The sequence below is a fragment of the Pinus tabuliformis genome, chromosome 1_1, assembly GCF_031772625.1.
Source record: "Pinus tabuliformis cultivar Carrire ecotype Pingquan chromosome 1_1, CPIR1, whole genome shotgun sequence".
In the NCBI taxonomy this organism is placed as follows: Eukaryota; Viridiplantae; Streptophyta; class Pinopsida; order Pinales; family Pinaceae; genus Pinus; species Pinus tabuliformis.
The window spans coordinates 35,401,508-35,426,394 of record NC_142297.1 but is presented as its reverse complement, the minus strand read 5'-3'; the positions used below and the strand labels follow the sequence as shown (position 1 = coordinate 35,426,394).

Genomic DNA, 24,887 nt, shown 5'->3' with positions numbered 1-24,887 from the left:
TCTAGAAAAGATATTGATCTAATTGTGAAAATTGAAATAAATTGCTCTAAGCATAGAGCATACCTAAAATTAACATGGTATCAGAGCTGAGGTAAGGACAATGCCCAAGCAAGAGTGAAAGAGCAATCACCGAAGACAGTTGGGAAAGGACAAAAGGATCAATGGATTCCTCATCCCTCTTCAAATTCGCCAAGGGTGAAGTCGAAGCAGAGAACATTATCAAAATGGCGCAGCGGAAGTTTCTAATGGCCTACCTAAAGACCACTTCATTGGGAAGTCTGGATCTAAGGGTGGAAAGAAAGACAGATGCCTTGTTTGTAATAAGTTTAGCCATTATGTGAAGGAGTGTCTAAATGGCAGGGACACATCTCTTGATGAAGATAACAATCATTCCAAGGACATCTTCAATGATCAGGGGAATGACAGGTAATGCGGGTCATCAAGGAAACGGCCGACTCTTCAAGAAAAAAAGGAACCCCAGGTATGAAGAATCAAATGTTGTTTCTGATAAGATAAAGAAGCGTTATCTTGTATTGGCCCTCTCCTTCAGATTCTTTGGGAATCTAGCTTATTGATTGTAGTGCTTCAAGGCACTTCATCGGATAGGAGGGTGCTCTCTCTAATTTAGTAGAGATGGAAACAATCGTGGGATTATACTTGGAGCCGATGCCACCTATCCCGGAAAGGGTGTAGGGAATGTTACCCCTCAATTGAATGAGGGTAACTCGATTCATTTACAAGAATCTCTTTTGTGTACCTGATCGCAAGAAGAACCTGGTGACCATTTCGGAAATGGAAGTCAAAGGTTTCAGGGTGGCATTCATCGATGGAAAGGTACGTATTTGAAAATGGAATTTTTCACAGATGCTTTTGAGTTCAGGGTTGTATCAAGTTGCAAGAGGTCCATTGGGGATCATGTCAGTTGTCACATCTCATCTATAGCACCAAAGGTCTACTTATCATGGGACCCTACCCGATGTGAGTCAGATGATGACAGGAATGCTTGAATTCAAAAGGAGCATGAAGGTACATGTCTGAGATGTGCTGAAGGAAAATCTTACAAGGGGACCATTCCCCTCATGTAGCAAGTCCACAGGTTTGGAACAACCCGAGGGGTCTGAGATTCATAATCGATAATCTCATGTATGCAGGTGGAAGCAAAACACCCCAGGCATAGTATGAGAGGATTGATAGTTGTCTGATGAAGCTGAGACTCACTAGCAATGAAGTCGATCCAAACTATTGCTCGAAGGTTGTGGATGATAGACCTCTCATACCGGCACCTTCTGAGGACGACCAATTTATGTCAGGCGCAGACCCTCTCATTTGCAGAAGTAAGAGGGACTTAGATTCCAGATTTGGGATGGTGAACAGCAAGCCCGCAACTACCTCGATGGAGCTTAACTTTCAGAAGTTATGTGGCAGGGATACTGAACCTGATTTGGGAAATGCCTCTGAGTTTCACAAACTCATACTAGCATTGATGTTCTTGGTGAACTCCCGTCCGGATATATGTTTTGCAGTTAGCATGATGAGCTCATATATGGTTGAGCCTCACTGGATTGGTGCCAAGAATTTTTTGAGATATCTTCAGGGCACAATCTCTCATGGATTGAGATACACTACCGGAAATGTGAAGCTACATGATTATTCGAACACTGACTGGGCAGGCAATGTGGAGAATCGCAAGAGCACTTCCAAGTGTTGGTTCTCTTCAGGTTCTGTTCGATATCCTGGATGAGCAGGAAGCAAAAGTCGGTTGCTATAAGCACCGCTGAGACAGAATACATAGCTACGAGTATGATCTCGTGTGAAGCTGCCTGGTTGTGGAAGCTCTTCAACAAGCTGTTTGTACACATGATGGATACCACCAGGATCCTCTGTGTCAACCAGGGGGGGATTCGATTGTTGAGGAATCCCGTATTCTATGATTGCTCCAGCATATAGACATCAAATACTACCTTATATCTGGCATATGGTATGTCGATGAGCGAGGAGGCTCTATCGCATTAAGACTGATGTACAGGTCACAGACATTCTGTCAAAGCCCCGGGGAAAGGTCAAATTTGCGACTTTCCTGAACGACTTGGAGTCGTTGAGAGACCTTATAAAGGACCTGCATGATGCATGCATTGAGCTCTGGCAGCTCCGAGGGGCTTGGGGAACTGCTTGGAGCAACAAGCGACCATAGGGCGACTCACCCTCCCCTGATGGTGCGTCGTGTATAGGGCATAGTTTTAAAAACCGGTGGAAAAAACCGGTTACCGGCCTAACCGGCCGGTTGGAAGCCTAGCCGGTCCGAACCGGCCCTTCTAACCCGGTTTAGACCCCCTCGTGCCCAAAAAAAGGCCCTAACCGGTAAAAACTGGCCGGTTTAGGGCGGAATCGGCCGGTTTATGGACAGGCCGCCGGTTAAAGCAAAAAAGCGCAGCGGTTTTGGAAATGAGGGCGGTTTAGGGGTTTTGGGGGTGAGGGAAAGGTATTTTCCCTCCAAAAACACCCTCACACTTGCTATAAGACACCCCTCTCACTCTCATTTGTCTCACACAACTGATTTGGAGTGTTTGTGAGTGTTTGTGAGTTTGTTTGTGAGCTTGGAGAGTGTGGAGTTTTTGCTGAAGTAGTCATCTTGGAGTTGGAGTTGGAGCTATTTTGGAGATAGTGTGTAGCTGTCAGTGGAGTTGCCATCATCAAGAGGAGGCTAAGGGAGCTACTTTGCATTTCCAGGTAAGGATTTGCACTTGATAATTCCTCATTTGAGTCTGCTGTCCATGAATTATTTTTTTTGTGCTATAAACTTCTCACTTCAATGATCTATCATCTATGCTAAGCCTATGAACTCTCTAGCTCTATGCTATCAAATTTTGTAGCTTGCATGTGCATTTTTTTCCTACATTTATCATTGGTTTTCCATGTTCCTTAGCTGCAATTTTTTTTTTAAATGGCAGATTTATTTGCAAATTGTTATTATTTCAAGCAAACATGGCTCCAAAAGGAAAGGACAGTGCATGGGTTCATTGTGATGTAATTGAGGGAAAAATGATATGCAAATTATGCCATAAATCTATTGGAGGTGGGGGTATTCTTAGGTTGAAACAACACTTGGCTGGGGTAAGAGGCCAAGTAAAGCCATGTGATGCACCAAAAGAACTGTTAGGTCCTATTAGGGCAGAATACATTGCCAAGCTTGAAAAATTTTATGAGGAGAAGGCTAGGGAGAAGGCCATCCAAGATGAAATTGCAAGGAAGAGGGAATTAATGGAAACCATGAATGTTTTGAAACAGAGTGGGTATGATGATTATGAGATTCAAGACTCCACTTCTATCCCTTCCACCAATGACCCCTTTCACTATGTTCATCCTTCTGTTGGAGTTGGCCAACCATCAAAAGGAACAAAGAGACCAAACATCCAAAGTTATTTCTCATCTTCTGCCACCATTGCCTCTTCTAAATCTAATCCCACTTCCTCCCAGCCAAGTTCTCAACCCACTTTGGATCAGCATTGGAAAAAACAATGCAAAGAAACTTCTCACCAATACATTGCTAGATGGTGGTATGATTCAGATATCCCATTTAATGCTGCTCGCTCACCTTATTACCAAGCTATGTGGGACTCTGTTATAGCTGCAGGAAAGGGCTTCAAAGGCCCTAGTATGCATGACTTGAGGGGAGCTCTTTTGCAAAAAGAGATATCTTCCATTGATGAGTATTTGGTTGAGTTTAAAGAGTCATGGGTCAAAACAGGTTGTTCCATTATGTCAGATGGATGGACCGATGGAAAGAACCGCATTATCATTAATTTCCTTGTTTCTTGCCCTCAAGGAACCATGTTTTTGAAATCAGTTGATGCATCTGATAGGGTAAAGGATGCAAGCCTTCTATTTGAGCTTTTGGATAACATTATTCAGGAAGTTGGGGAGCAGCATGTTGTGTAGGTCATCACTGATAATGCCTCAAACTATGTTCTTGCTGGAAAGATGCTTGAGGCCAAATATAAGACCATATTTTGGACTCCATGTGCTGCACATTGCATAGACCTCATGCTTGAGGATATAGGCAAGGTGGAGTGGGTAAAAAACACTGTAGAGCATGCCAAGTGCATTACAAAATACATTTACAACCACTCATGGGTATTGAGCCTAATGAGGAAACACACTGGAGGCAAAGAGCTTGTTAGGCCTGCAATTACGAGATTTGCAACTCACTTCCTCACGTTGCAATGTCTCAATGGTCAACATAGAAACTTGCAGAAAATGTTTTCCTCTGATGAATGGTCTGAATCTCGGTGGGCTCGTAGACCAGATGGAAAAGACACCAAAAAGAAAGTGTTAGACACTTATTTTTGGAAAAGGTCTGTAGAGCTTGTGAAAATTACCGAGCCCCTTGTTAAGGTGCTAAGGTTGGTGGATGGGGAAAGATTGGCCATGGGCTACATTTATGAAGCTATGGATCAGGCAAAGGAGCAGATACGGGCAGCTTACAATGACAGGTTAGCTAAATATGGCCGTATATGGGAGATCATTGATAACAGATGGAACAATCAACTCCATCGTCCTATACATGCAGCCGGGTATTTTTTGAACCCAAGGTATCACTATAAAAATCGGCTAGGAGATCAGCATGATGGGGAGGTCAGAGCTGGATTGATTGATTGCTTGGAGCGCATGGTCCCTAACCATGTAGACCAGTTGGATATACATAGACAGCTTACTATTTTCAATCAAGCAAGTGGTACTTTTGGCAAAAACTTGGCAAAGATGGCAAGAGATGTGGACCAACCAGGTAAGCAATTCCAATTTCCATTTTGTTTTTCATTTCAAGTTAAAATTGTTTACGTTCTTTACAATTCAAATTATAAACTAAGTTACTAATTATTGTCTTTTTCTTTGCAGCACATTGGTGGGAGTCATTTGGTGGCCAGTGTCCTCAATTGCAAAGGTTTGCAATTAGAGTCCTCAGTCAAACTTGCAGTGCTTCAGGTTGTGAGCGCAATTGGTCTGTTTTTGAGCGCATACACACGAAGAAGAGAAACCGTTTGGAACAAAAACGGTTAAATGATCTTGTTTTTGTGCAATACAACCTTCGACTGAGGAGGAACCAAATGATGAGCAAATCACCTGATCTAGATCCCATTGTGTTGGACGATATTGATCCAACATCAGAATGGGTGGAGGAGACTGAAGATCCTGTGTTTGAGGCTGATTTTGATATCGACATGGCTTTAGCGGAGGATGAGGCAGATTATGTGGCGGCATCAGAACCAGGATCAGTAGCGGCATCAAGGAAAGGCAAGGAACCAATGGAAGGCACTAGTCGTGCAGGTCGACAGACTCGTGCTTCCATTAGGTCCACTTCTATTGTCATTGGTGGCATTGATACTGATGTTGCAGATGAGGCAGAGGCATCCTCAGACTCTGAACCAGATGATGTCTATGTAGCTCCTGATGATGATCATGTGTCTAGTAGTGGTGATGGACTTGATGATTGATCATGTGTACACTGTAGACTTGTAGTAGGCCAATGGCCTCATAGCTTGCAGCATTGTTTTTGGACTTTATAGGCCATTTAGAGCCTCATTTCTTATGTATTTTGCTATTTTGTCGATGATATGTATTGCACTCGGTGCCATTTTGATATATTCACCTTTGCATGGTATATAAATGAGCAAACTTTGCATATTTTGTCTCTATTGGCTTGGAATCATGGTTTTACATCTTAAAAATAGTTTTGTTTCATTAAAAATTAATTATTTAATGTATTTTTTAAAAACCGGTTCGTTTAGACCAAACCAGTCCCGGTTAGACCGGTTCCGGTCGGTAAACCGGTTCATTAGGTGGACCGGTTCGGTCACCGGTTCCGGTTTTAAAAACACTGGTATAGGGTGAATGGCTCAGCCTTCCCCTGCGATACCACGAGGCGACTTAATGACAAGATGACTGGGTCTCCTGTCGAGGCATCCTACCCATGGAGTCTGGGACTCATGGGAAGTACCTCTCATCTGGCCAATGATCAGGGAAATGGGGTTAGGGACCATAGTAGTACTATCGATGGACGCATCGTTGTATCTACCATACTCCCTATGCTAGGATGTCCTCCATTGATCTGGGATCAATGAAACTGATTTAAGATCAGTATGAGTGGTTTGAGACGCTCTCTTGTGATATTGATCTGGGATCAATAAAACTGACTTTAGGCCAGTAGAGAATGGTATGAGACATTCTCAAACAATTCTTCTTCTTCATGGTTCAGCAGAGCAGTGCAGGGCACTGATGGCAGAGATAGTACAGTCAGACATATGGATCAGCGGATGGAGTTCTCCCTAGTTGAGAGGGAATGTTAAAATTGGCAACTAGGGCCAAACTCCATGTGGGTCATCTTATTTATGGCAGCTGATATTTTTCTTGGATCCCTCTAATTGAGAGGTGTAGGATTGATCTAAAGATCATCCAATTCATAAAAGTATTCATGGAGTTATGAATTTATTTGTGTTATAAGACAATTCGTCAAAGTCGGCCAGCAACCAAATAAACCCCACATGTGCTCAACGTTTCAGTATAAAAGGAGATGACTTGAGAGTCATTTCTCACACACACTTCTATCTTGATTTCTCTCCACTTGTCTTGGGTTTTAGTGGAAGCCCTAGACGTTGGAGGAAAAGATGTTGCCCTAGACGCAGATACAAGGCAGCCCTAGACGCAGATGGAAGGAAGCCCTAACACTATCCTAAGGCAGCCCTAACCTATGCTATCTCGAGGGTAACCTAGCCACATTCAAGATAAGGATATCGTTGCCCTAATAGGTCCTAGCCGCAGCAAAGTCATGGGTCTTTTGGAGGACTGAGCTGCTATTAGGAGGGCTTAGGAGCTGGGCTAGAAGGCAGCAATCCAAGGCCTACTTCAGCGAAGAAGAAGGGACATTAAGGTCACCCTTGTGACCACTTGAAAGGCAGCAAGGTCCGTGTGAAAGCCACAGGCCTGTAAGTATTGTTTTGATGGTCAAAACAACCCTCTACATGGAGTTGTAGTTGTCTCCTCAACCAGCGAGGTCACCTACCTTGTAAAGAAAGGGAGGCCGCATAATTCAAGGTAAGTTATGGGTTGATCGTTGCACTGTTTTAGGTTACAAGAGGGCGCCCTAACCAGTGATCGAATTTTGTCCATGAACAGCAGTACAAAGATGTTGGATTCTGCCACATAAGAGCTGCAATGTCACTAACAAATAGGACAATGGGACAGCAGCATGTTGGGACGGCAACTTTGATAGGACAGCCCAATGACATTGGACAGCTATGACAATTGTGCAGCAACGGCACAAGTGGGACAGCTGCTAACTAGTGCAACAAAGTAAATAGGACAGCAAGGTACATAGTGTTGTATAGATAAATGGGACAGCTGTGACATAGCAGCAAAGGTACGTGGGACAGCAGCAAGCATGGTGAAGCATGGACAGCGTGGCAAGCATGGTGGAGTATGGCAAGCATGGACAACATGGATCGCAGTGGCAAGCATGGTGTTGCAAGCACATGAGACATGTTGTATTACAACATGGTTATGATACATGGGACAGCAGTGCAGCATGAGGTGCAGCAATATGATGTGTACAGCATGGTCATGAGGTCTAGCATTGTGATGATGGGTGCAGCATGGTGCAGCACAGTGAGGTGCAGCATGATGACGGGATGCAGCAAAATGATCGGTGAAGGAGTCACCTTGGAGAATCAGTTGAAGCAGCTTGTCTTCAACTGATCTCATGTATCATCTTCTTAGAGATGATCTATGCTCTTATCTAGATAAGTCAAAGTGTTGACTTCTGTTGTAAATGTACTACCTCTCTCTCTCTTTCTACTGAACTATTGAAGAACATAAAAGAAGAATTGATCAAGGGTTTCACCACATCTTGTGTCCTATTGTCTTGGCTTGTCTTCTGCGATTTATGTTTATGTTCTATCTGCAGTTTATTTTAATGTTGATGTGATTGCTAATCTGGAAAACATATTGAGCTAACTATGAAAATTGAAATAAATTGCTCTAATCATAGAACATACCTAAAATTAACATCTCCTCATAGTCAACTCCCTCTAACTGTGAGAACCCTCTCACCACAAATCGAGCCTTGAACTTCTCAATGATGCTATCTGCAACATGCTTTATCTTGTAGAGCCATCTGGAAGTAATAACTGATTTACCTTCAGGCCTCAGCACTACCTCCCAAACATCGTTCTTCATAATAGAAGAATACCCCTCCATCATGGCCTCTCTCCAGACCTGCTGGCAAGCTACCTCTTCATAACTAGAAGGCTTAGAGTCAACAATGCTTGTTACCAATGCCATGTAACTACAAAACCGCTCAGGTCGTTTACTCTCTCTAACCTGTCTCTTTGGCCCAACAACTGATGTGGCCTCGTGCAAGGTATCTTGAAGCCACTTGGGCTGCCTCTTCCCTGAGCATACTTTTCCCACCGGAGTGAAGGAATTCCCATCATCATCAGAAGCCTGAACTCCTGAAGGCCTACCAACTGACCTCATGCCTGAATTTGTGCCTATAAATGTTGATGTACTGTGCAAACTGTCCATTAGAGGACTACCCTGTGAACTGCTCTGCGGACTGCCCTACATGCTCCCCGAAGAACCACCCACCTGACTCTGAGAGCCACTGCTTACTAATGGACCTGACACTGTAATCGATGTACCCTTTGATCCCTGACCACCGGATCGGTATGATTGACTCAACTTCTCCTGAGGGTCTGGTGACTCTGGATACTCTAACTCCAGTGACCTCCTGAAAGCTCTCTCCTCCTCGAACTTCACATCCCGCCTGACAACCACTTTCCTCTGCATAGGAATATAAATCCGATAAGCTTTCGAGGTCTCGCTATAACCCACAAAGATGCCCTTGTCTACAGTGGGCTCTAGCTTGGTCTTGTTCTCCTTGGGGACATAGGAATATATAAGGCATCCAAAGATACAAAAGTGCCCAACATCAGGCTTCTTCCCAGAAAAAGCCTCCTCCGGAGTTACATTCCCCAAGGCACGATGTGGACTCCTGTTCTGCAAGTACACAGCAGTGTTGCAGGCCTCTGCCCACAAAAATAAAGATAACCCCTGCAATGGATCTGTTCTCTCTCTCTACAACCCCAATCTACTAGGGGTAGTAAGGAACTGTGAACTCCCTCCTAATCCTTGCCTCAACACAAAAATCAACAAACTCACCAAGGGTATACTCCCCTCCATTGTCCAACCTGAGGACCATGATCTTCCTACTTGTCTGAGTCTCCACAAGAGCTTTGAACTCTTGAAACTGCTTGAAGACTTCACTCTTGGTCTTCAAGAAATAAATCTAGGTCTTCCTGGAGTGGTCATCAATGAATAAAACATAGTACTCATAGCCACTCAAGGATACATGAGACATCCGACCACTCACATCGGTATGAATCAAGTCAAGGATCCCAGTTGCTCTGTTGTCACTACTGGGAAAAGGGGATCTGGCAAACTTCCCCATAGCACATCCTCTGCATACATCAAGGTGATTAGAACTGAAATTTGGCACACCAGTGGTGATCTCCCGCAATGTGCTCAAGGCCCCATGATACATGTGCCCCATCCTGCGGTGCCAAATCTCACACAACTCTGAACTGCTAGATCTGTTGTCGGTCTTGTCTCGGGTGCTGCTACTCAATGCCATCAGGGGCTGGAATGAGAACTTGTACACCTTGGCATGGTGCACACCAATCTCTCTAGCTGAAGAAGCTGGAGTTCCCCTAGGATATATAAGCACCTGCCCTCTCCTGAACAACACATCATACCCTTTGTCCTCAAGTGCTGAGACGGATATCAGGTTCTTCATTCCAGGCACATATAGAACATCTGACACTTTCAAGGGAGGTTTGGGTCCCCTATCAAATGTCAATGTCCCCACACCGAATACTCTAACAATGTTTTCATCACCAAGTACTACCTCCATATCAGTATCACCGTCTAAAAGCTCTGAGAAGTACTCTCTGACTCCTGTCATGTGGCAGGAAACGCCACTGTCAACATACCAAACGCTAGAAGATGCTCTGCTAGTAGCGGGGAATGCACACTCCCTCTGAACGTGTATGGCAGGTGATCCTGCACTAGTGGCCTCACAAGCTATGAACCCAAACTCCCGATCAAAGCTCTCTAAAAATCTCTCTATCTCTGCAGAAGCTGCCATGGGTTTGCCTTTCCCTTTCTTGTTCTTCTTCTCTAGACACACAACAGCATAGTGTCCCAACATTTGACTTTGGAATAGTCCTCCTTGTTCTGTTGCTTGCCTTTACCTTTGCCTTTGCCTCCACTATTGGAAGCTTGCTTCTTTACTCTGCCCTTCTTGCCTCTTGCTAACAATGCCACATTGTCATCCTCCTCCACTTGTTTCGCTGCCCCAAGATGGTTCTTTCTGATCTCATTCTGAATGCAATCATCCCACAACCTCTCCCAATCGGGAAGGTTTTCCCGTGCAACAATCCTATTCACAAAATTCTCCCAAGTCTTGGGAAGACCATTCAAAGCAATCCTCACCAACTCAGTGGATGCAATGATCTCACCTACGGCTGCCAACTCATCTCTTGCTGAAGTGATCTTTGTGAGGTATGTTGTAGCACTGTCAGTCTTAGCCATTCTAATGGCCTTCAGTTTCTCCTTTAGGACCATTTTTCTATTTTCATTTGAGCTCTGGTAAAGACTAGTCAAGGTTGTCCACATCTCATGTGCATAAGTCTTTCCTCTCACATGAGGAATGACATGGGCTTCGATTCCTTCCAGAATCAATCTTTTTGCCTTAGCATTATTTTTGTTAAACTCTGCCAACTATACAGGGTCAGCAGGTACTACTACTAGGTTCTGTGTGGTAATTACCATAATGTCGTAAACTTCTGCTTCCTCAAAGATGCTCTAGATTTTCTCCTTCCATGCACTATAGCTGTTCTACCCATCCAATCTGTCTTCCACTCTCAAACCCAAAAACATGTTTCACTGTCCTACCAAACTGAAATTTTCAAATCTGTGGTAAAGGTTTCTGTTTTCTGTGTAAAAATCAGCTTGCTGTAATTTTCACTTTGTTGTCCCAAACTGCACTTTTCAGCCAACCAAGCTCTGATACCATGAAGAAATTTCAACCCCCACTCTAGTTATCAGTTTTCCTTATCACTCCATGCATTTAGTTTTAAATCCAAGCATGATAAAAATTCTAAAATCTGGAAATGACAATATTTTCTGAAAACACAAATTTAGAAATTTCACAACTGCTGAAATTGCAGAAATAAAACACAGCAAAATTATGACAACCACACAGAAAATAACACAGTGATTTTTGGTCAATGTGACCTTGGAAAATCCCCCTACAACTCTTGGGGAAAACCAGTTTGAGAGCTCTTCTTTATTTCTGAAAATTCTTTTACAGAGAAACTGAAATACATAGTAAAAATTCCAGCGACCACAAATTACAACTTATCTCGATTTTCGTGGTTGAACTCCACCTCGAAAATCGTGCCAATCAGCGAACAACCAAAAACATAAATTTTACAACAATAAAACAGCATTAAATGCAGTACGGCCTGCCTCGAAAAATGTGCCCAAAACTTGTTGTACGACCTGTACAAACCATATGGATTTCAGCAATACGGCTGCCTCGAAATTTGTGCTCAAATCTACCTCGAAATTTTTGCCCTTGTTGTTGTCCCTCTTCCTCGATTTCTGTGCTGCCCTCTTCCTCAATATTTGTGCCTTTTTCCTGTTGTACGATTTTGCCTTAGGATGCTTGCCAATAACATTTGCTTAAATGTCTTCTTGTTGCTCTCCTTCACTTCCTCACTACTCAAAAATTTTCTCCTTGCTCTCTCTTCTCTCTCTCAAATGCTTATGAAAGAATGAATTGATTTTTTCCTCTTTTCTTCTCCTCTCCTTTTATTCTTTAAATGACATTTTGGGTTACCCTAAGATCTAATGGCTGAGATTCATTTAGATCTAGGGATGAAAATAAATGTGCATTTAATTTTCACTTTCTATTTTTTAACTCACCCACTTAAATAAAGACCCACTTAGCCTTTTATTTCCATAGTCACTTTTTCACTTTCTAATTCTTCATTGACTTTAATAAAATCACCTTTAAATTAGAATGTAACTTTACCACTTATAAAGTCACTTTTAAATTAGAATGTAACTTTACCACTTCTAAAGTCACTTTTAAATTAAATTGACTTTACCACTTATAAAGTCACTTTAGGAGAAAAGTAAAAAATAAATTTGGACACTTTTCCCTAGGCCAAAGATCAAAGCCTTAGGCAACCACTAGTCCTCTAGTACCCAAATTTTAACATCCTTTAGTGATCTTCCAGGTTTTATATGTAAAAGTAGTTACACAACCTTCACTTCCCAACTACCTTGTTGAAATTAGATTTTTCTTCAGATCTGGAACATGTCTTTTCTCTTTTAATAGCCATTGGTTTCCATTCTACTGTTTTATGGAAACTTTACCCATTCCAATGATTTTACAGGGTTTATCATCATCCAAACGAACTTGTCCAAAATCTCCTTGAACATAATCATGAAAATGTTTCCTATCAGGGGTGGCATGGAATGAGGCTCCTGAATCTACCACCCAGGCATCAATAATATTTTCTAAAGAAAGAAACAAAGCATCTTGCAACACATCACCTATCACATTCGGTTCATGATTGTTTTTTTGTTGCGCGTCTCCTTATTTTCCCTTCCTAGACTTACAATCTTTCATCAGGTTTCAATTATTCCCGCATTTTCAGCACACTATCCCTGATCTAGACTTGGATCTGTCTTTCCTTGACTTACTACGAAATCCTGGGCTCTTTCCTCTTTCCATTTTTCTTCCCCTAGTCTTTGCAGTCAAAGCATTACCTGATGTCTCACCAGAGCTTTTCTGTCGCATTTCCCTGCTAAGAATTGTACAAATTTACAGGGTAAGTTCCTCAGACAGAACACCAAAGGACACCGCTCACAAACGGATCACATATCAATACACCAGTATTGTTGACGTAGTTGAAACCCTCAAAGAGGGAAACAGTCCACGGCTTGACCCAACGCGGCCACTTCAGACAATTTATTAATAAAAGAATGAAAATTTACATAAGCTTCTCTCATGAATGGTTACCCTACAAATGACCCTCCATGCTTTTTAAATAGAGATCATGGACCAATCGGGTGTTAAGCCACGGATCAAGTGTCGGTAATACCGAGGAGTGAATAAACCGTCAGATTGCAAGTTACAAAAGTACATAGTAAAAAAACACACTTTACCTAACTCTACACTAGACCAAGTTATACTTAACTATTTCCTATTTGTCAGAATATCCTAACATCCCCCCTTAAGAACAACTTGGGATAGGATTGAAGGATGTACAAATATGACACAATAGGAGAAGGAAGGAGGCATTAGAGCCTGTCCCCCCCTAGTAACAACTTCCTGAACTCCAACCATAAATCGAATTTTAGTAAACTTCGCCTCTGTGAGAGCCTTTGTAAAGATGTCTGCAACTTGATCATCTGTTGAACAATATTGCACTTCAAGAACATGGTCGTGAATGAGCTTTCTGATGAAATGCATGTGCAGTTCAAAGTGTTTGCTGCACTAATGTTGGATTGGATCTTTGCATAGTTGAATGGCACTTTGATTATCACACCAAAGTGTAGTCGGATGTTGCTGTTGAAAGCCAAACTCTGACAGGATCTGACGAAGCCACAGGGCTTCCTTACAAGCTTCTATGGCACCACGATACTCTGCTTCCGCTGAAGAAAGAGAAATGGCACTTTGTTTCTTGCAAGCCCATGTAATAGGTCCTAAACCAAGAGTGAACACATAACCTGCAGTAGACTTCCGATCATCAGGGTCACTAGCCCAATCAGAATCAGTGAAACCAACCAATAGAGGAGATGCTTCTGCACTGTAATGAATCCTAAACTGAACTGTACCTCGAACATAACGAAGTATTCTTTTAGTTGCTTTCCAATGACTTTCATGTGGGTTTTGCATAAACCGAGCAATAAGGCCAACAGCAAAGGAAAGGTCAGGACGAGTATGGGTCAGATACAAAAGTTTTCCTACAAGTTGATGGTATAAGGTAGCATCAACTTCAGGGGAAGTACAAGTGACTGAAAGTTTGGCTCCAGACTGAAAGGGAGAAGGGGCTGGCTTACAGTTTTCCATGTGAAAATGGCGTAGAAGATCACAGTCATACTTGGACTGGGAAAGGGAAATACCTTCCTTGGATTGCAAGACTTGAAGACCAAGAAAATAATGCAAGTGTCTTAAGTCTGTCATTTCAAACTTCTTTTTAAGGCTGGACTTCACATGGTTTATAAGGTTGGGATCACTACCAGTAAGGATAAGATCATCAACATAAAGAACAAGAATGATAAAAGACTTGCCCACTTTCTTGGTGTAGACAGTATTGTCAAAATGACACCTAGAAAAGCCAATTTCTAAAAGAAAGTTATCCATTTTGGCATACAAAGCCCGAGGAGCTTGCTTGAGACCATAAAGGGATTTCTTAAGCCAACATACAAGGCTGGAGTTTGTTTGTATAAAGTCAGTAGGTTGTTCCATATAGATTTCTTCATGCAAGTCCCCATGCAAGAAGGCAGACTTAACATCCATCTGATGGACTTCCCATTTGAAAGAGGCAGCAAGGGAAAGAACAAGGCGGATAGAGTTCATTTTGGCAACAGGGGAGAAGGTTTTAGTATAGTCAATGCCTTCAACTTGTGAAAAACTCTTAGCAACAAAAAGAGCTTTATGTTTATCAACTTTTCCATCTGGTCCATACTTGGTTCTGTAAACCCATTTGCACCTACTAAGTTTTCGTCCCTTTGGTAGAGGAACAAGATCCCATGTATCATTTGCCAATAATGAACAATATTCTTCATTCATAGCTGCGTCCCAATCTGGATGGCCTGAAGCTTCTACAAAGGTGTCAGGATCATAATTCGCTGAAGCTTGAGCCAGTAAAGAAGAGGCTCTATCGAACTGAGAACGTGTACGTCGTTGATCTGTAAGATCACCGGCAAGAGCGCCAGTTGCATCCCGAGTAGCACGGACCCATTTTGGACGCTGAGGAGTTGAAGGAGGATCCTGAGAAGGTGGGGGAGGATTGTCATCCTCGCTTTCATCATCTAAAGAAGAAATATTTTCAAAAGTAGAAGCGATAGAGAGAGGTGGCACATCCGCCGAACTAGGCTCGTAGGCCGATATATTTTCAGCAAACTTTACATCTCTTCTAATGATAATATCCTTTGACATCTTCAGAATATCCAACAAAAATACATTTTTCACTCTTAGGTTCTAAATCTTTATGTTTCTCATCTGGAATATGGGCCCATGCTTCACTTCCAAAAACACGAAAGTGACTTACATCTGGTTTAATTGAGCCCCATGCTTCTTCTGGAGTGATATTCTTTAAAACCTTAGTAGGAGTGTCATTTATTATGTAATTTGCTCAGTTAATTGTTTTTGCCCAAAAATTAAGACTAAGTCCTTTAGATTGAAGCATACAATTAGCCATTTCCTTTAAGGTGCGATTCTTCCTTTCAGCTACACCATTTTGTTGTGGAGTATATGGAACAATATGTTGCATTTGAATTCAATTCTCAATGCAAAAGTTGAAGAATTTGTTGTTAACATATTCTCCGCCATTATCAGATCTTAGCTTAAGAATTTGATGTCCAGATTGTTTTTCAACAAAGGCCTTAAAGGCCAAGAACATGTTAAATACTTCACTCTTGAGTTTTAAAAAGTATACCCAAGTGTGTCTGGAGAAATCATCAATGAAAGTTCAGAAATACTTGTAGCTAGAGAATGAAACAACTGGAAGTGGACCACATAAATCACTATGCACAAGCTGTAAAGGGGCTGAGGTGTGCTAAGAGGCACATTTTTCAAAACTATCCCGATGATGTTTTTCGAGTACACATCCGGAACAAACACCATCTCTACAAGATACCATTGGAAGACCTGTCACCATATTTTCTTTACGTAGATTCTGAAGGAAGCAATAGTTTAAGTTGCCAAATCGCTCATGCCAAAGTTTGCTCACTTCATCATTGTGAGCAACAAATACCGAGGGAAGATTTGATGACCCAAAGTTGTTAAACTTATACAACCTTGTAGAATCATCAGCAATGCTAGTAGCTAAAATCTGTCTAAAATCTCTTAGGTCCTTAATTACAACATCGTGAGTTGAAAATTCAACGATTTTATCTTCACCTGAATGAGTTATCTAATATATAGATAGAAGGTTGCAAGATAAGGTTGGAACACAATACATCATTAAATTGACCATTGTCTATATGAACAGTTCCAGTCCCTACAACACTAAGAGATCTATCATCACCAACATATATATTTTTGGTGTTACAATCATTTAAAGAAGAAAACATGGCTTTGTTTTTGGCCATGTGATAAGAAGCTCCAGAATCAATGAGCTACTCATGAGAATTAGAAGAAGAAGATACATTTAGTGCATATCCAGACCAAGATGTTTGACAACCACATGCAAAAAGTGCTATTCCTGAAGATGAAGTTGAAGAGTGCCCCAAATGGATGTTATGCTTCTTCATTGTTGCTTCCAAGGCTTCCATCTTCTTAAAGCATTTGGATTCTAAGTGGCCATCTCGATTACAAAAGTGGCAATGTCTATCAGTCTTCTTCCCTTTGTTTTTATTTTCCTTATCATTTTGTTGAAATGAATTTTCATTTTGAGACTGAAATTGCTTAGGACCCTTGTTTGGTTTAGGACCATTCTTTTTAGGATACAGCTTCTTAAGATTCTTTGAATTTGGTTGCTGCTGGGCCACTAAGGCTTTCTTAGAAGAATTTCCAAGATTAAGAAGACCAAGGTGTAAGAGTTTTTCTTGTTCTCTTACTAAAGAATCACAAAAGGAATCAAAGGAAGGGGACTTGTAGTCTTGTCCTTAAGAAATGAAGGCTTCTCTTGTAGAATGGAAGGTGGAAACAAACACAGAGTAGGTTGGTACCAACTTAGTAAGAATGGAATAGATAAGGTTACCATCTTCTTTCTTAACCTTAACACCTTCCAAGAGAAGTCTAAGGGTCTTGAACTTGAACTAAAAATCTTCAATGGAAGAAAAATTATTGGGGTCCAATGTAAGCAACTCATTTTCGAGTTGATAGGCTCTAAGTTCATTTTTAATTCCAAAAAATTTAGTGATCTGTTTCATTGCTTCATTAGGAGTATCAAGTTCTGCAATATGGAATCTAAGGTCTGGAGAAATAGACATCCCTATCAACCCACGTGCTTGATCTTGCCTATTTTCCCATTTGGTTGCCTTATCTTCATCTTTCGGTTTGTTTTCTTGGCCTAAGGCTATTCTGTAAAGACCTTTACTTTTAAGTAAATCCACAATGTAGGACCACCATTGGAAGTAGTTGGTGTTGTCAAGAATAACTTGACATGGTCTTTCCATTTTAACAGAAATTGAAGCTGTAGATGCTGAAAACAAGTGTTCCAATGGAAAGATCTCGAAAAAATAGGTTGATTCAAAAAAAAACGGCTTCTAATGAAGAAGTTATGGCTTTTTGAAAAAAAGTTGTTGAAGATGCCGACGAAGTGCGGGAATGTGCGGAAATGAATGATAATGTTATATTTAAAAATAAAAATAAATCTACCCCCTTTCCAAACTTAATCTATTTAGCTCAACAAAAAGAAAGACTTGAACTCAGGACCTTTATTCTCATAAAGTAGCTTTGAACCAAGTGAGCTAGATTAAAAGGTTAGTAATTTTTGGAAAAGAGGAAAGGGGGGGGGGGGGTTTTTTTTTTAGTCACTGAAGCTTTGGGGTGCGTGCTTACTTGAGAAAGCTCTTTTTTGCCTGCAAAACAAAAAACACAAAACCCAACACGGACATACAAACAAAAACAAACCTTATGGCTTGAAGTTAGCTTTAGCCGGAAATTAAATATTTTCCTCAATGTTTCTGATTTTCCGAGATCACACCAAAGCGCGGCAGAAAATAGCATACGCATGAGAAAAATCCGTCCTTTCTGTTTCTGATTTGCCCAGATCGCACAGAGTCGCAGGGCAAAGAGCATACACAGAAATGAAAGGTATAGATCCAGTAATTAAAAAAACAAAGAGCTAAATAAACCGAAATAAACAGAGAGAAAATAACTAAAAACTGCAAATAAACACTGTATACCTCCAGATCTTAAAAATGACGTAGCTAGGGCTACCGGAAACCTTTTCGCGTGAAACAAAAGGGTTTCCTCACTGGAACAGATGATCCTAACACAATAGAACAGTCATCTCGGCCCGAAAGCAGTCAGAAACAGTAGAAACGACAGTCGAATGCAGTTCTACCGGCTTCATATTTGGATCACCAACGGATGTGGCCCTCAACTTGGCTCTGATACCATGTACGAATTTACAGGGTAAGTTCCTCAGACAGAATACCAAAGGACACCGCTCACAAACATATCACAAATCAATACACCAGTATTGTTGACATGGTTAAAACCCTCAAAGAGGGAAACAGTCCACGGCCTGAGCCAACGCGGCCACTTCAAACAATTTATTAATAAAAGAACGAAAATTTACATAAGCTTCTCTCATGAACGGTTACCCTACAAATGACCCTCCATGCTCTTTAAATAGAGATTATGGACCAATTAGGTGTTAAGCCACGGATCAAGTGTCGGTAATACTGAGGAGAAAATGAACCGTCAGATCACTACATATCGTGACCATCGGATTGTAAGTTACAAAAGTACATAGTAAAGAAACACACTTTACCTAACTCTACACTAGACCAAGTTATACTTAACTATTCCCTATGTGTCGGAATATCCTAACGAGAATTGCACCGACAACATCATCAAACTTTGAAGTACTAGATCCAGAGACGGAATTACTAATGGCCATAACTAAACCCTTCCAACTTTCTGGCAATGAGCACAGAAATAACAAAGTCCTAACTTCATCATCAAAAGTTACCCTACAGAAATTAACTGACTGGTAACTGTATTAAATTCATTTAAATAATTAAAAATAGATCCACCTTCCGACATCTTCATATTAAATAAACGCTTCATAAGAAATACTTTATTTGAGGCCGAGGGTGTTTCATATAATTTGGCCAATGCCGACATTAAACCCTTTGTTGTCGTTTCTTTTGAAATATTAAAAGGCTACCAACGCTGCTAGGCACAGTCGTATTGTTCCAAGTGTCTTTCGATCGAGAATATCCCATTCTGTCTTTCATACTCGTCGGCTTCTTTGTCTTTCCACTCAATGGTAGATATAGATCTTTCTGATACAAATAGTCTTCCATCTACATCTTCCACAACTAGTAGTTTTGGGCGTTAAATTTTTCGACCCTAAACCTACCATCTTTTGCCATTGCTCCCACTCGAACCAGGAACCCTTATCTCCTGCGAGTTTATTAGCCAAATAGCCCTTCGGCTCCGATACCAGTGGTTAGAAAATTATATATTACAGAACAATGAAACACGTAAAATATTGCAGAAATATAAACACAGAAAACGCATAAAACAAGAGAGACATAGATGTACGTTGTTCACCCAATTTGCGCTACGTCCACAGAGAAACAATCAGTCCTTCCTTTTATATTATCCAACAAAATGAAGAGATACAACCTACAGCCGATCCACTGTAATTTCCTCTTCGCTCTCACACAGTCTCCTCTGTTTTTCTTGCTCATAATACACATATCTCTAGCCGCAACACAATTTCCTCATATATAGTGAGGGATTGCTTTCTAGGGAAAAAACCCTAAATTAAACATAACTTCTACCGTCAGATCATCCGCCTAATGAACGGCCCAGATTGACTATGAAATTACAATATTTTACAAGGCAATTTTACATCTATTTTTAGCTTCAGGGGTGCTGCCCCCGAACCCCCGCTAGGGGGGCTCATAAAATCATCGTCACTCCCCCTTGACGGCGATTAAACGACAAGCGAAGTTGCCTCCCCGTTACGAACTGAGGTCCAACGCAGTGATACCTTTGAATAAAGAAAATAATCAAGCTCCACACCCAATAGTACTTAGTCTCTCAACATCTAATAATACTCAAGAACACATCCTAGTAGGCTCATATGATCATAGCAAAGGTTTAAGACAATACAAGGAGGTTGTGTAACTTCTTGACAAACTTTTTCACAAACAATTCTGTCCAAAACATCTTACTGTTGAAGATTAGAAACGTGCTTAGATTTGTTTGAACCTTAGCCATACATCACATCCAATTATCAATGTTGATATTATACTAGGTGTCTAGTGGCTGGAAATTCTTGGCGTTTTCAAAAAGATTTTCTTATTGTCTTTCAGTCTGCCTGTTGTCACAATAGATTCCAATATTAACACCTTCAGAAGGTAACCCTTCTTCTTCAGCAAACAGATGAGACATGAATCCAGAACTTCATTTACAAGGCCTTACAACAGCGTACTTGATCAACAAACTATGTTATGCACAGTTGTAAACAAAATCCAATCTGTTAGACATCATCGCCTTGCGCTAAGGCTACCTTGATTTTCATGAGGCTTCAATACCGTTGGAACGTGAGCGATGAACAACTTTATGAACAGGACCTCTATCAATATATAAGAGTAACTCTAATCTTACTGCAATGCGCCCACAGACCACTCCTTTAGCCAATCAGTCAACACATCTTGCCATTGCAGCAGCACTCACTGCCACAGGAGTACATTGTTTCAAGTCTAATCACACTTCAAGTTACACATGGAATATGAGTGACCAAAAAAATTAACATCCCAAAATATGCATGCCAGCGTAACTGCAAGTGCTCTGCCAAGTGCAGTGAACATAGGTTATTCCTTGAATTTGTCAACAACTGTTGGAAGTCACGTGTCAGAGTCTATTATTTTAGCTCGTATATATTGAAGCCCGTCATATTCCTTAGCATGTCGTTGTATTGTCAATTCCAGCGTACCCAAGATCTGAGTTTTACTTTGTGGAAACGAAAAATCTTCTCAGCAAGTTGAAACCGGAATTAATCCTTAAAACCTCAGTGAATAGAACCACAGAAAGGAACAAAGATTTGCCAACAAAAAAGTGCAAGAATTTTCAGATCACAGTGCCAAAAACTGATACCACTGAATTCGCATTTAGGACTCAGAAAGGGCTGCAAGTATGTGGTCTTGGAAAATCAAAATGCCCTCAGACAAGTTGCTTCAGAAACCCACAACACCCAATATCCAAAAATAAAATATAAACCAAAAATATTTCTTCAAATTCGCGCCAATAAGCAAACATTAATCTTCAGATGCCCAGAACTGTTCACCAAAGAGCTCGGCCCATTCCTTTTAGAAACACACAGAAATATGCTTGATCAGTCGTTGGATGCTTGTATTATGAGGGAGACAAGTTCAATTATATAGATTTTGAAGAGGAGCCAACTAACACAGCTTGGAGGGATCAATTGAAATTTGAATTTTGTTTTGGAGCCAAAACCCATCTTTTGATTTTGGAGCTGATTTGTATTTTGGAGTGTTAAAATTGGAAACTAGGGCCAAACTCCATGTGGATCACCTTATTTATGGCTTCTGATATTTTTCCTAGATTCCTCTCATTAAAAGGTGTAGGATTGATCTAAAGGTCGTCCGATTCCGATAAGTATTTATGGAGATATGAATTTATTTTGATAATGGACAAATTGTCAAGGTCGGCCAGCGAACTTATGTAGGCTCAGAAGCCCAACAATCATGTCTATTCAACCTCAACGTTTGCATATAAATACAAGGAGCATTCTCCTCATTTGGACAATTCAATTCACTCATCTTCTCTCTCTCTCCTACGCATAAAAGGAGCCTCTCTCTCTCTCTCTCACGTGTGGCTGAAAGGAAAACGTCCTAGGGCAAAGAAGACGCAGAAAGAAGGACATTAGGGCAGCAGGTCATCTCTTTGACTAGTGTTGACCTTCCAGAAGTGCGGATTGGGTGTGGTTGTCTCTCCTAGGTAGGCCGCAATTTTTCGCACGAAAATTGAGGCGATCTGACCTCTAGTTTGACCGGTATTGACTACCCTACTTTAGGGCTACAGTTGAATTTAGAAATCTGCAAATTGACTGAACTTTGGGGCTGTTCAAGGGCTGTTTCTTCAAGCTGTTCGAGGACAAGTTGACCGGAAATTGACCAAGTATTTTAGAGGTCAATTTCAGCTAGTTTGACCAAGTTTGACTTTGTTGATCTAGGGTTTGCTGTTGCTGATATAAAATTACAGAATTCAGATTTGTACTATTTCCCTCTGCTGAACTATTGAAGATAAAATAAGATTTGATCAAAGGGTTTCTCCGCATTGGGGTTTGTCCTTGGCTAGCCGCCACATCTTGTGTCTCTTGTCTTGGCTTGTTTTCTGTTGATCATTTAATGTTCTATCTGCACTTTACTTAATGTATATGTGATTGTTAATCTGTGGATAATAAGAAGAAAAATAAGTAAACTGCTCTAAGCATAGAACATACCATAATTTAACATGGTATCAGAGCTAAGTAAACTGCTCTAAGCATAGAACATACCATAATTTAACATGGTATCAGAGCTAAGTAAACTGCTCTAAGCATAGAACATACCATAACTTAACATGTTATCAAAGCTGGGGTGAAGACAAAGCCCAAGCAAAAGCAAGAGCAAGAGCAATCACCGAAGAGAAGGTAGGAAAGGCTAAATCTGCAAATTGACTGAACTTTGGGGCTGTTCAAGGGCTGTTTCTTCAAGCTGTTCGAGGACAAGTTGACCGGAAATTGACCAAGTATTTTAGAGGTCAATTTCAGCTAGTTTGACCAAGTTTGACTTTGTTGATCTAGGGTTTGCTGTTGCTGATATAAAATTACAGAATTCAGATTTGTACTATTTCCCTCTGCTGAACTATTGAAGATAAAATAAGATTTGATCAAAGGGTTTCTCCGCATTGGGGTTTGTCCCTGGCTAGCCGCCACATCTTGTGTCTCTTGTCTTGGCTTGTTTTCTGTTGATCATTTAATGTTCTATCTGCACTTTACTTAATGTATATGTGATTGTTAATCTGTGGATAATAAGAAGAAAAATAAGTAAACTGCTCTAAGCATAGAACATACCATAATTTAACATGGTATCAGAGCTAAGTAAACTGCTCTAAGCATAGAACATACCATAATTTAACATGGTATCAGAGCTAAGTAAACTGCTCTAAGCATAGAACATACCATAACTTAACATGTTATCAAAGCTGGGGTGAAGACAAAGCCCAAGCAAAAGCAAGAGCAAGAGCAATCACCGAAGAGAAGGTAGGAAAGGCTATCTTAAAAAGAAATCATGGGGTTCTCAAAACACTTCCCTGCTGAAGACAAACTCTGTGAGAAGTCTGACTATCACGGATGGAAGATGTCTCTCGATCTAACATTAAAAGAGCAAGAAGTGTTGGACCATGTGAGAGGGGGGATTGTTGAGCCTCTATCAAATGCATCCGTTGCTGCTAGGAACAAATGGACCAAGGGAGAAGTCAAAGCAAGGAAGATCATCCGGGACTCTATCGACAAGCGCTTGGTGGCCTATGTTTCCGAGCTGAACACCTCCAAGGAAATCTACGATAGACTGGTGAGTTTATTTAAAGTTAATAATGCAAATCAAGTCTTGTTTCTTAGAAATAAGCTGAAGGAAATTAAGAAGGGCAAAAATGAGAGTATGCAAGCATATTTCTTAAGGACCACCGCAATCAAGAACGATCTCCTATCTATTGGGGAAGTAATTCCTGACAGGGAAATGACACTCACAACTCTTGGAGGACTGCCATCTGAATGGTATATATTCAGGACTACTCTTCTCAACAATAACGTAATTCCTGGATTTGAGGAATTAATGGCCAGATGCATTCAAGAAGAAACGAGGATGGAAGAGCAAGAAATGCCCAAACTTAAAGGTCATCCCTCTGCCTTTTCTTCTCATACTAAAAGAAGAAACAATTCCGAGGCTAAATTCAAAGGAAAAGTTGGACCTAAAGGTGGAAGAAAAGGACGATGTTACAATTGCAATAAAACGGGTCACTATGCAAGGAAGTGCCCTGATAAAAGGGACTCACATCGGGACGATGATCAAAATCCCTCTCAAGGCAATCAAAGGAATCGCAGGTCAAATGGCAGAGGTAAAAGAAGTGCTGGAAATCAAGGAAGAGGACAACCATTCAAGAAGGCAAGAAATTCCAGGTATGAATCTAACACTGTTAACAATAAGCAAGATGAATGTTATCTACCAGCAACTCTATCTACTACTACTCCCCCAGACTCCCTGGGAAATTGGCTTATTGATAGTGGTCCCTCAAGGCACTTCACTGGTTACAAAGAAGCTCTCTATAATCTCATAGAAAAGGAAACCAACCTGGAAATTGTTCTTGGAAATAATTCAAAATATCCCGTGGAAGGCGTAGGAAATGTCACTCTTCAATTGAATCAGGGTAATACCATCCACTTACAAGATGTATTATATGTACCTGATCTCAAAAAGAACCTGGTGTCCATTTCGGCAATGGAAGACAAAGGCTACAAGGTGGCCTTCAGCAATGGCAAGGTACGTGCATGGAAGAATAATTTTAAAGATGCTTTTACTCTTGGGTTTCGAGTTGATTCATTATATCAGGTCGGTGAAAGTCCATTGGGTGTCATGTCTTGCAACACATCTCTTCAGTTCGAACTATGGCATCGAATGTTTGCTCACCTTCATTATAAATCTCTACCCGATGTAAGAAAAATGGTGACCGGGATGCCTGAGCTCAGATTAGAGCAAGAAGGTGTATGTCCAGGATGTGCCGAAGGAAAGCTCAAAAGGGGACCATTCCCCTCAAGCCAAAGCAAGACCTCCGATATATTACA

General features: G+C 41.0%; 2 protein-coding genes across 2 annotated transcripts in view; one reads left to right on the top strand and one right to left on the bottom strand.

The window, feature by feature from the left end:
• Nucleotides 1-24,887, bottom strand: part of LOC149211464 (Tetratricopeptide repeat (TPR)-like superfamily protein) — a 145,298-nt gene that overhangs the window by 26,898 nt on the left and 93,513 nt on the right. The gene's annotated exons all lie outside the window — the stretch shown is intronic.
• Nucleotides 3,882-5,822, top strand: LOC149211465 (uncharacterized). The gene is made up of 2 exons (XM_089390447.1): nt 3,882-4,783; nt 4,894-5,822. The coding sequence occupies exons 1-2, from the start codon at nt 3,979-3,981 to the stop codon at nt 5,487-5,489; spliced, it is 1,401 nt and encodes a 466-aa protein (XP_089246573.1). The 5' UTR covers nt 3,882-3,978; the 3' UTR covers nt 5,490-5,822.

Bases quoted from the DNA above. Each gene is read 5' to 3' on its own strand.
- LOC149211465 (XM_089390447.1), top strand. From the start codon at position 3,979: ATGCTTGAGGCCAAATATAAGACCATATTTTGGACTCCATGTGCTGCA. The intron at 4,784-4,893 runs GTAAGCAATTCC...TTTTCTTTGCAG, and splicing joins AAGAGATGTGGACCAACCAG to CACATTGGTGGGAGTCATTT.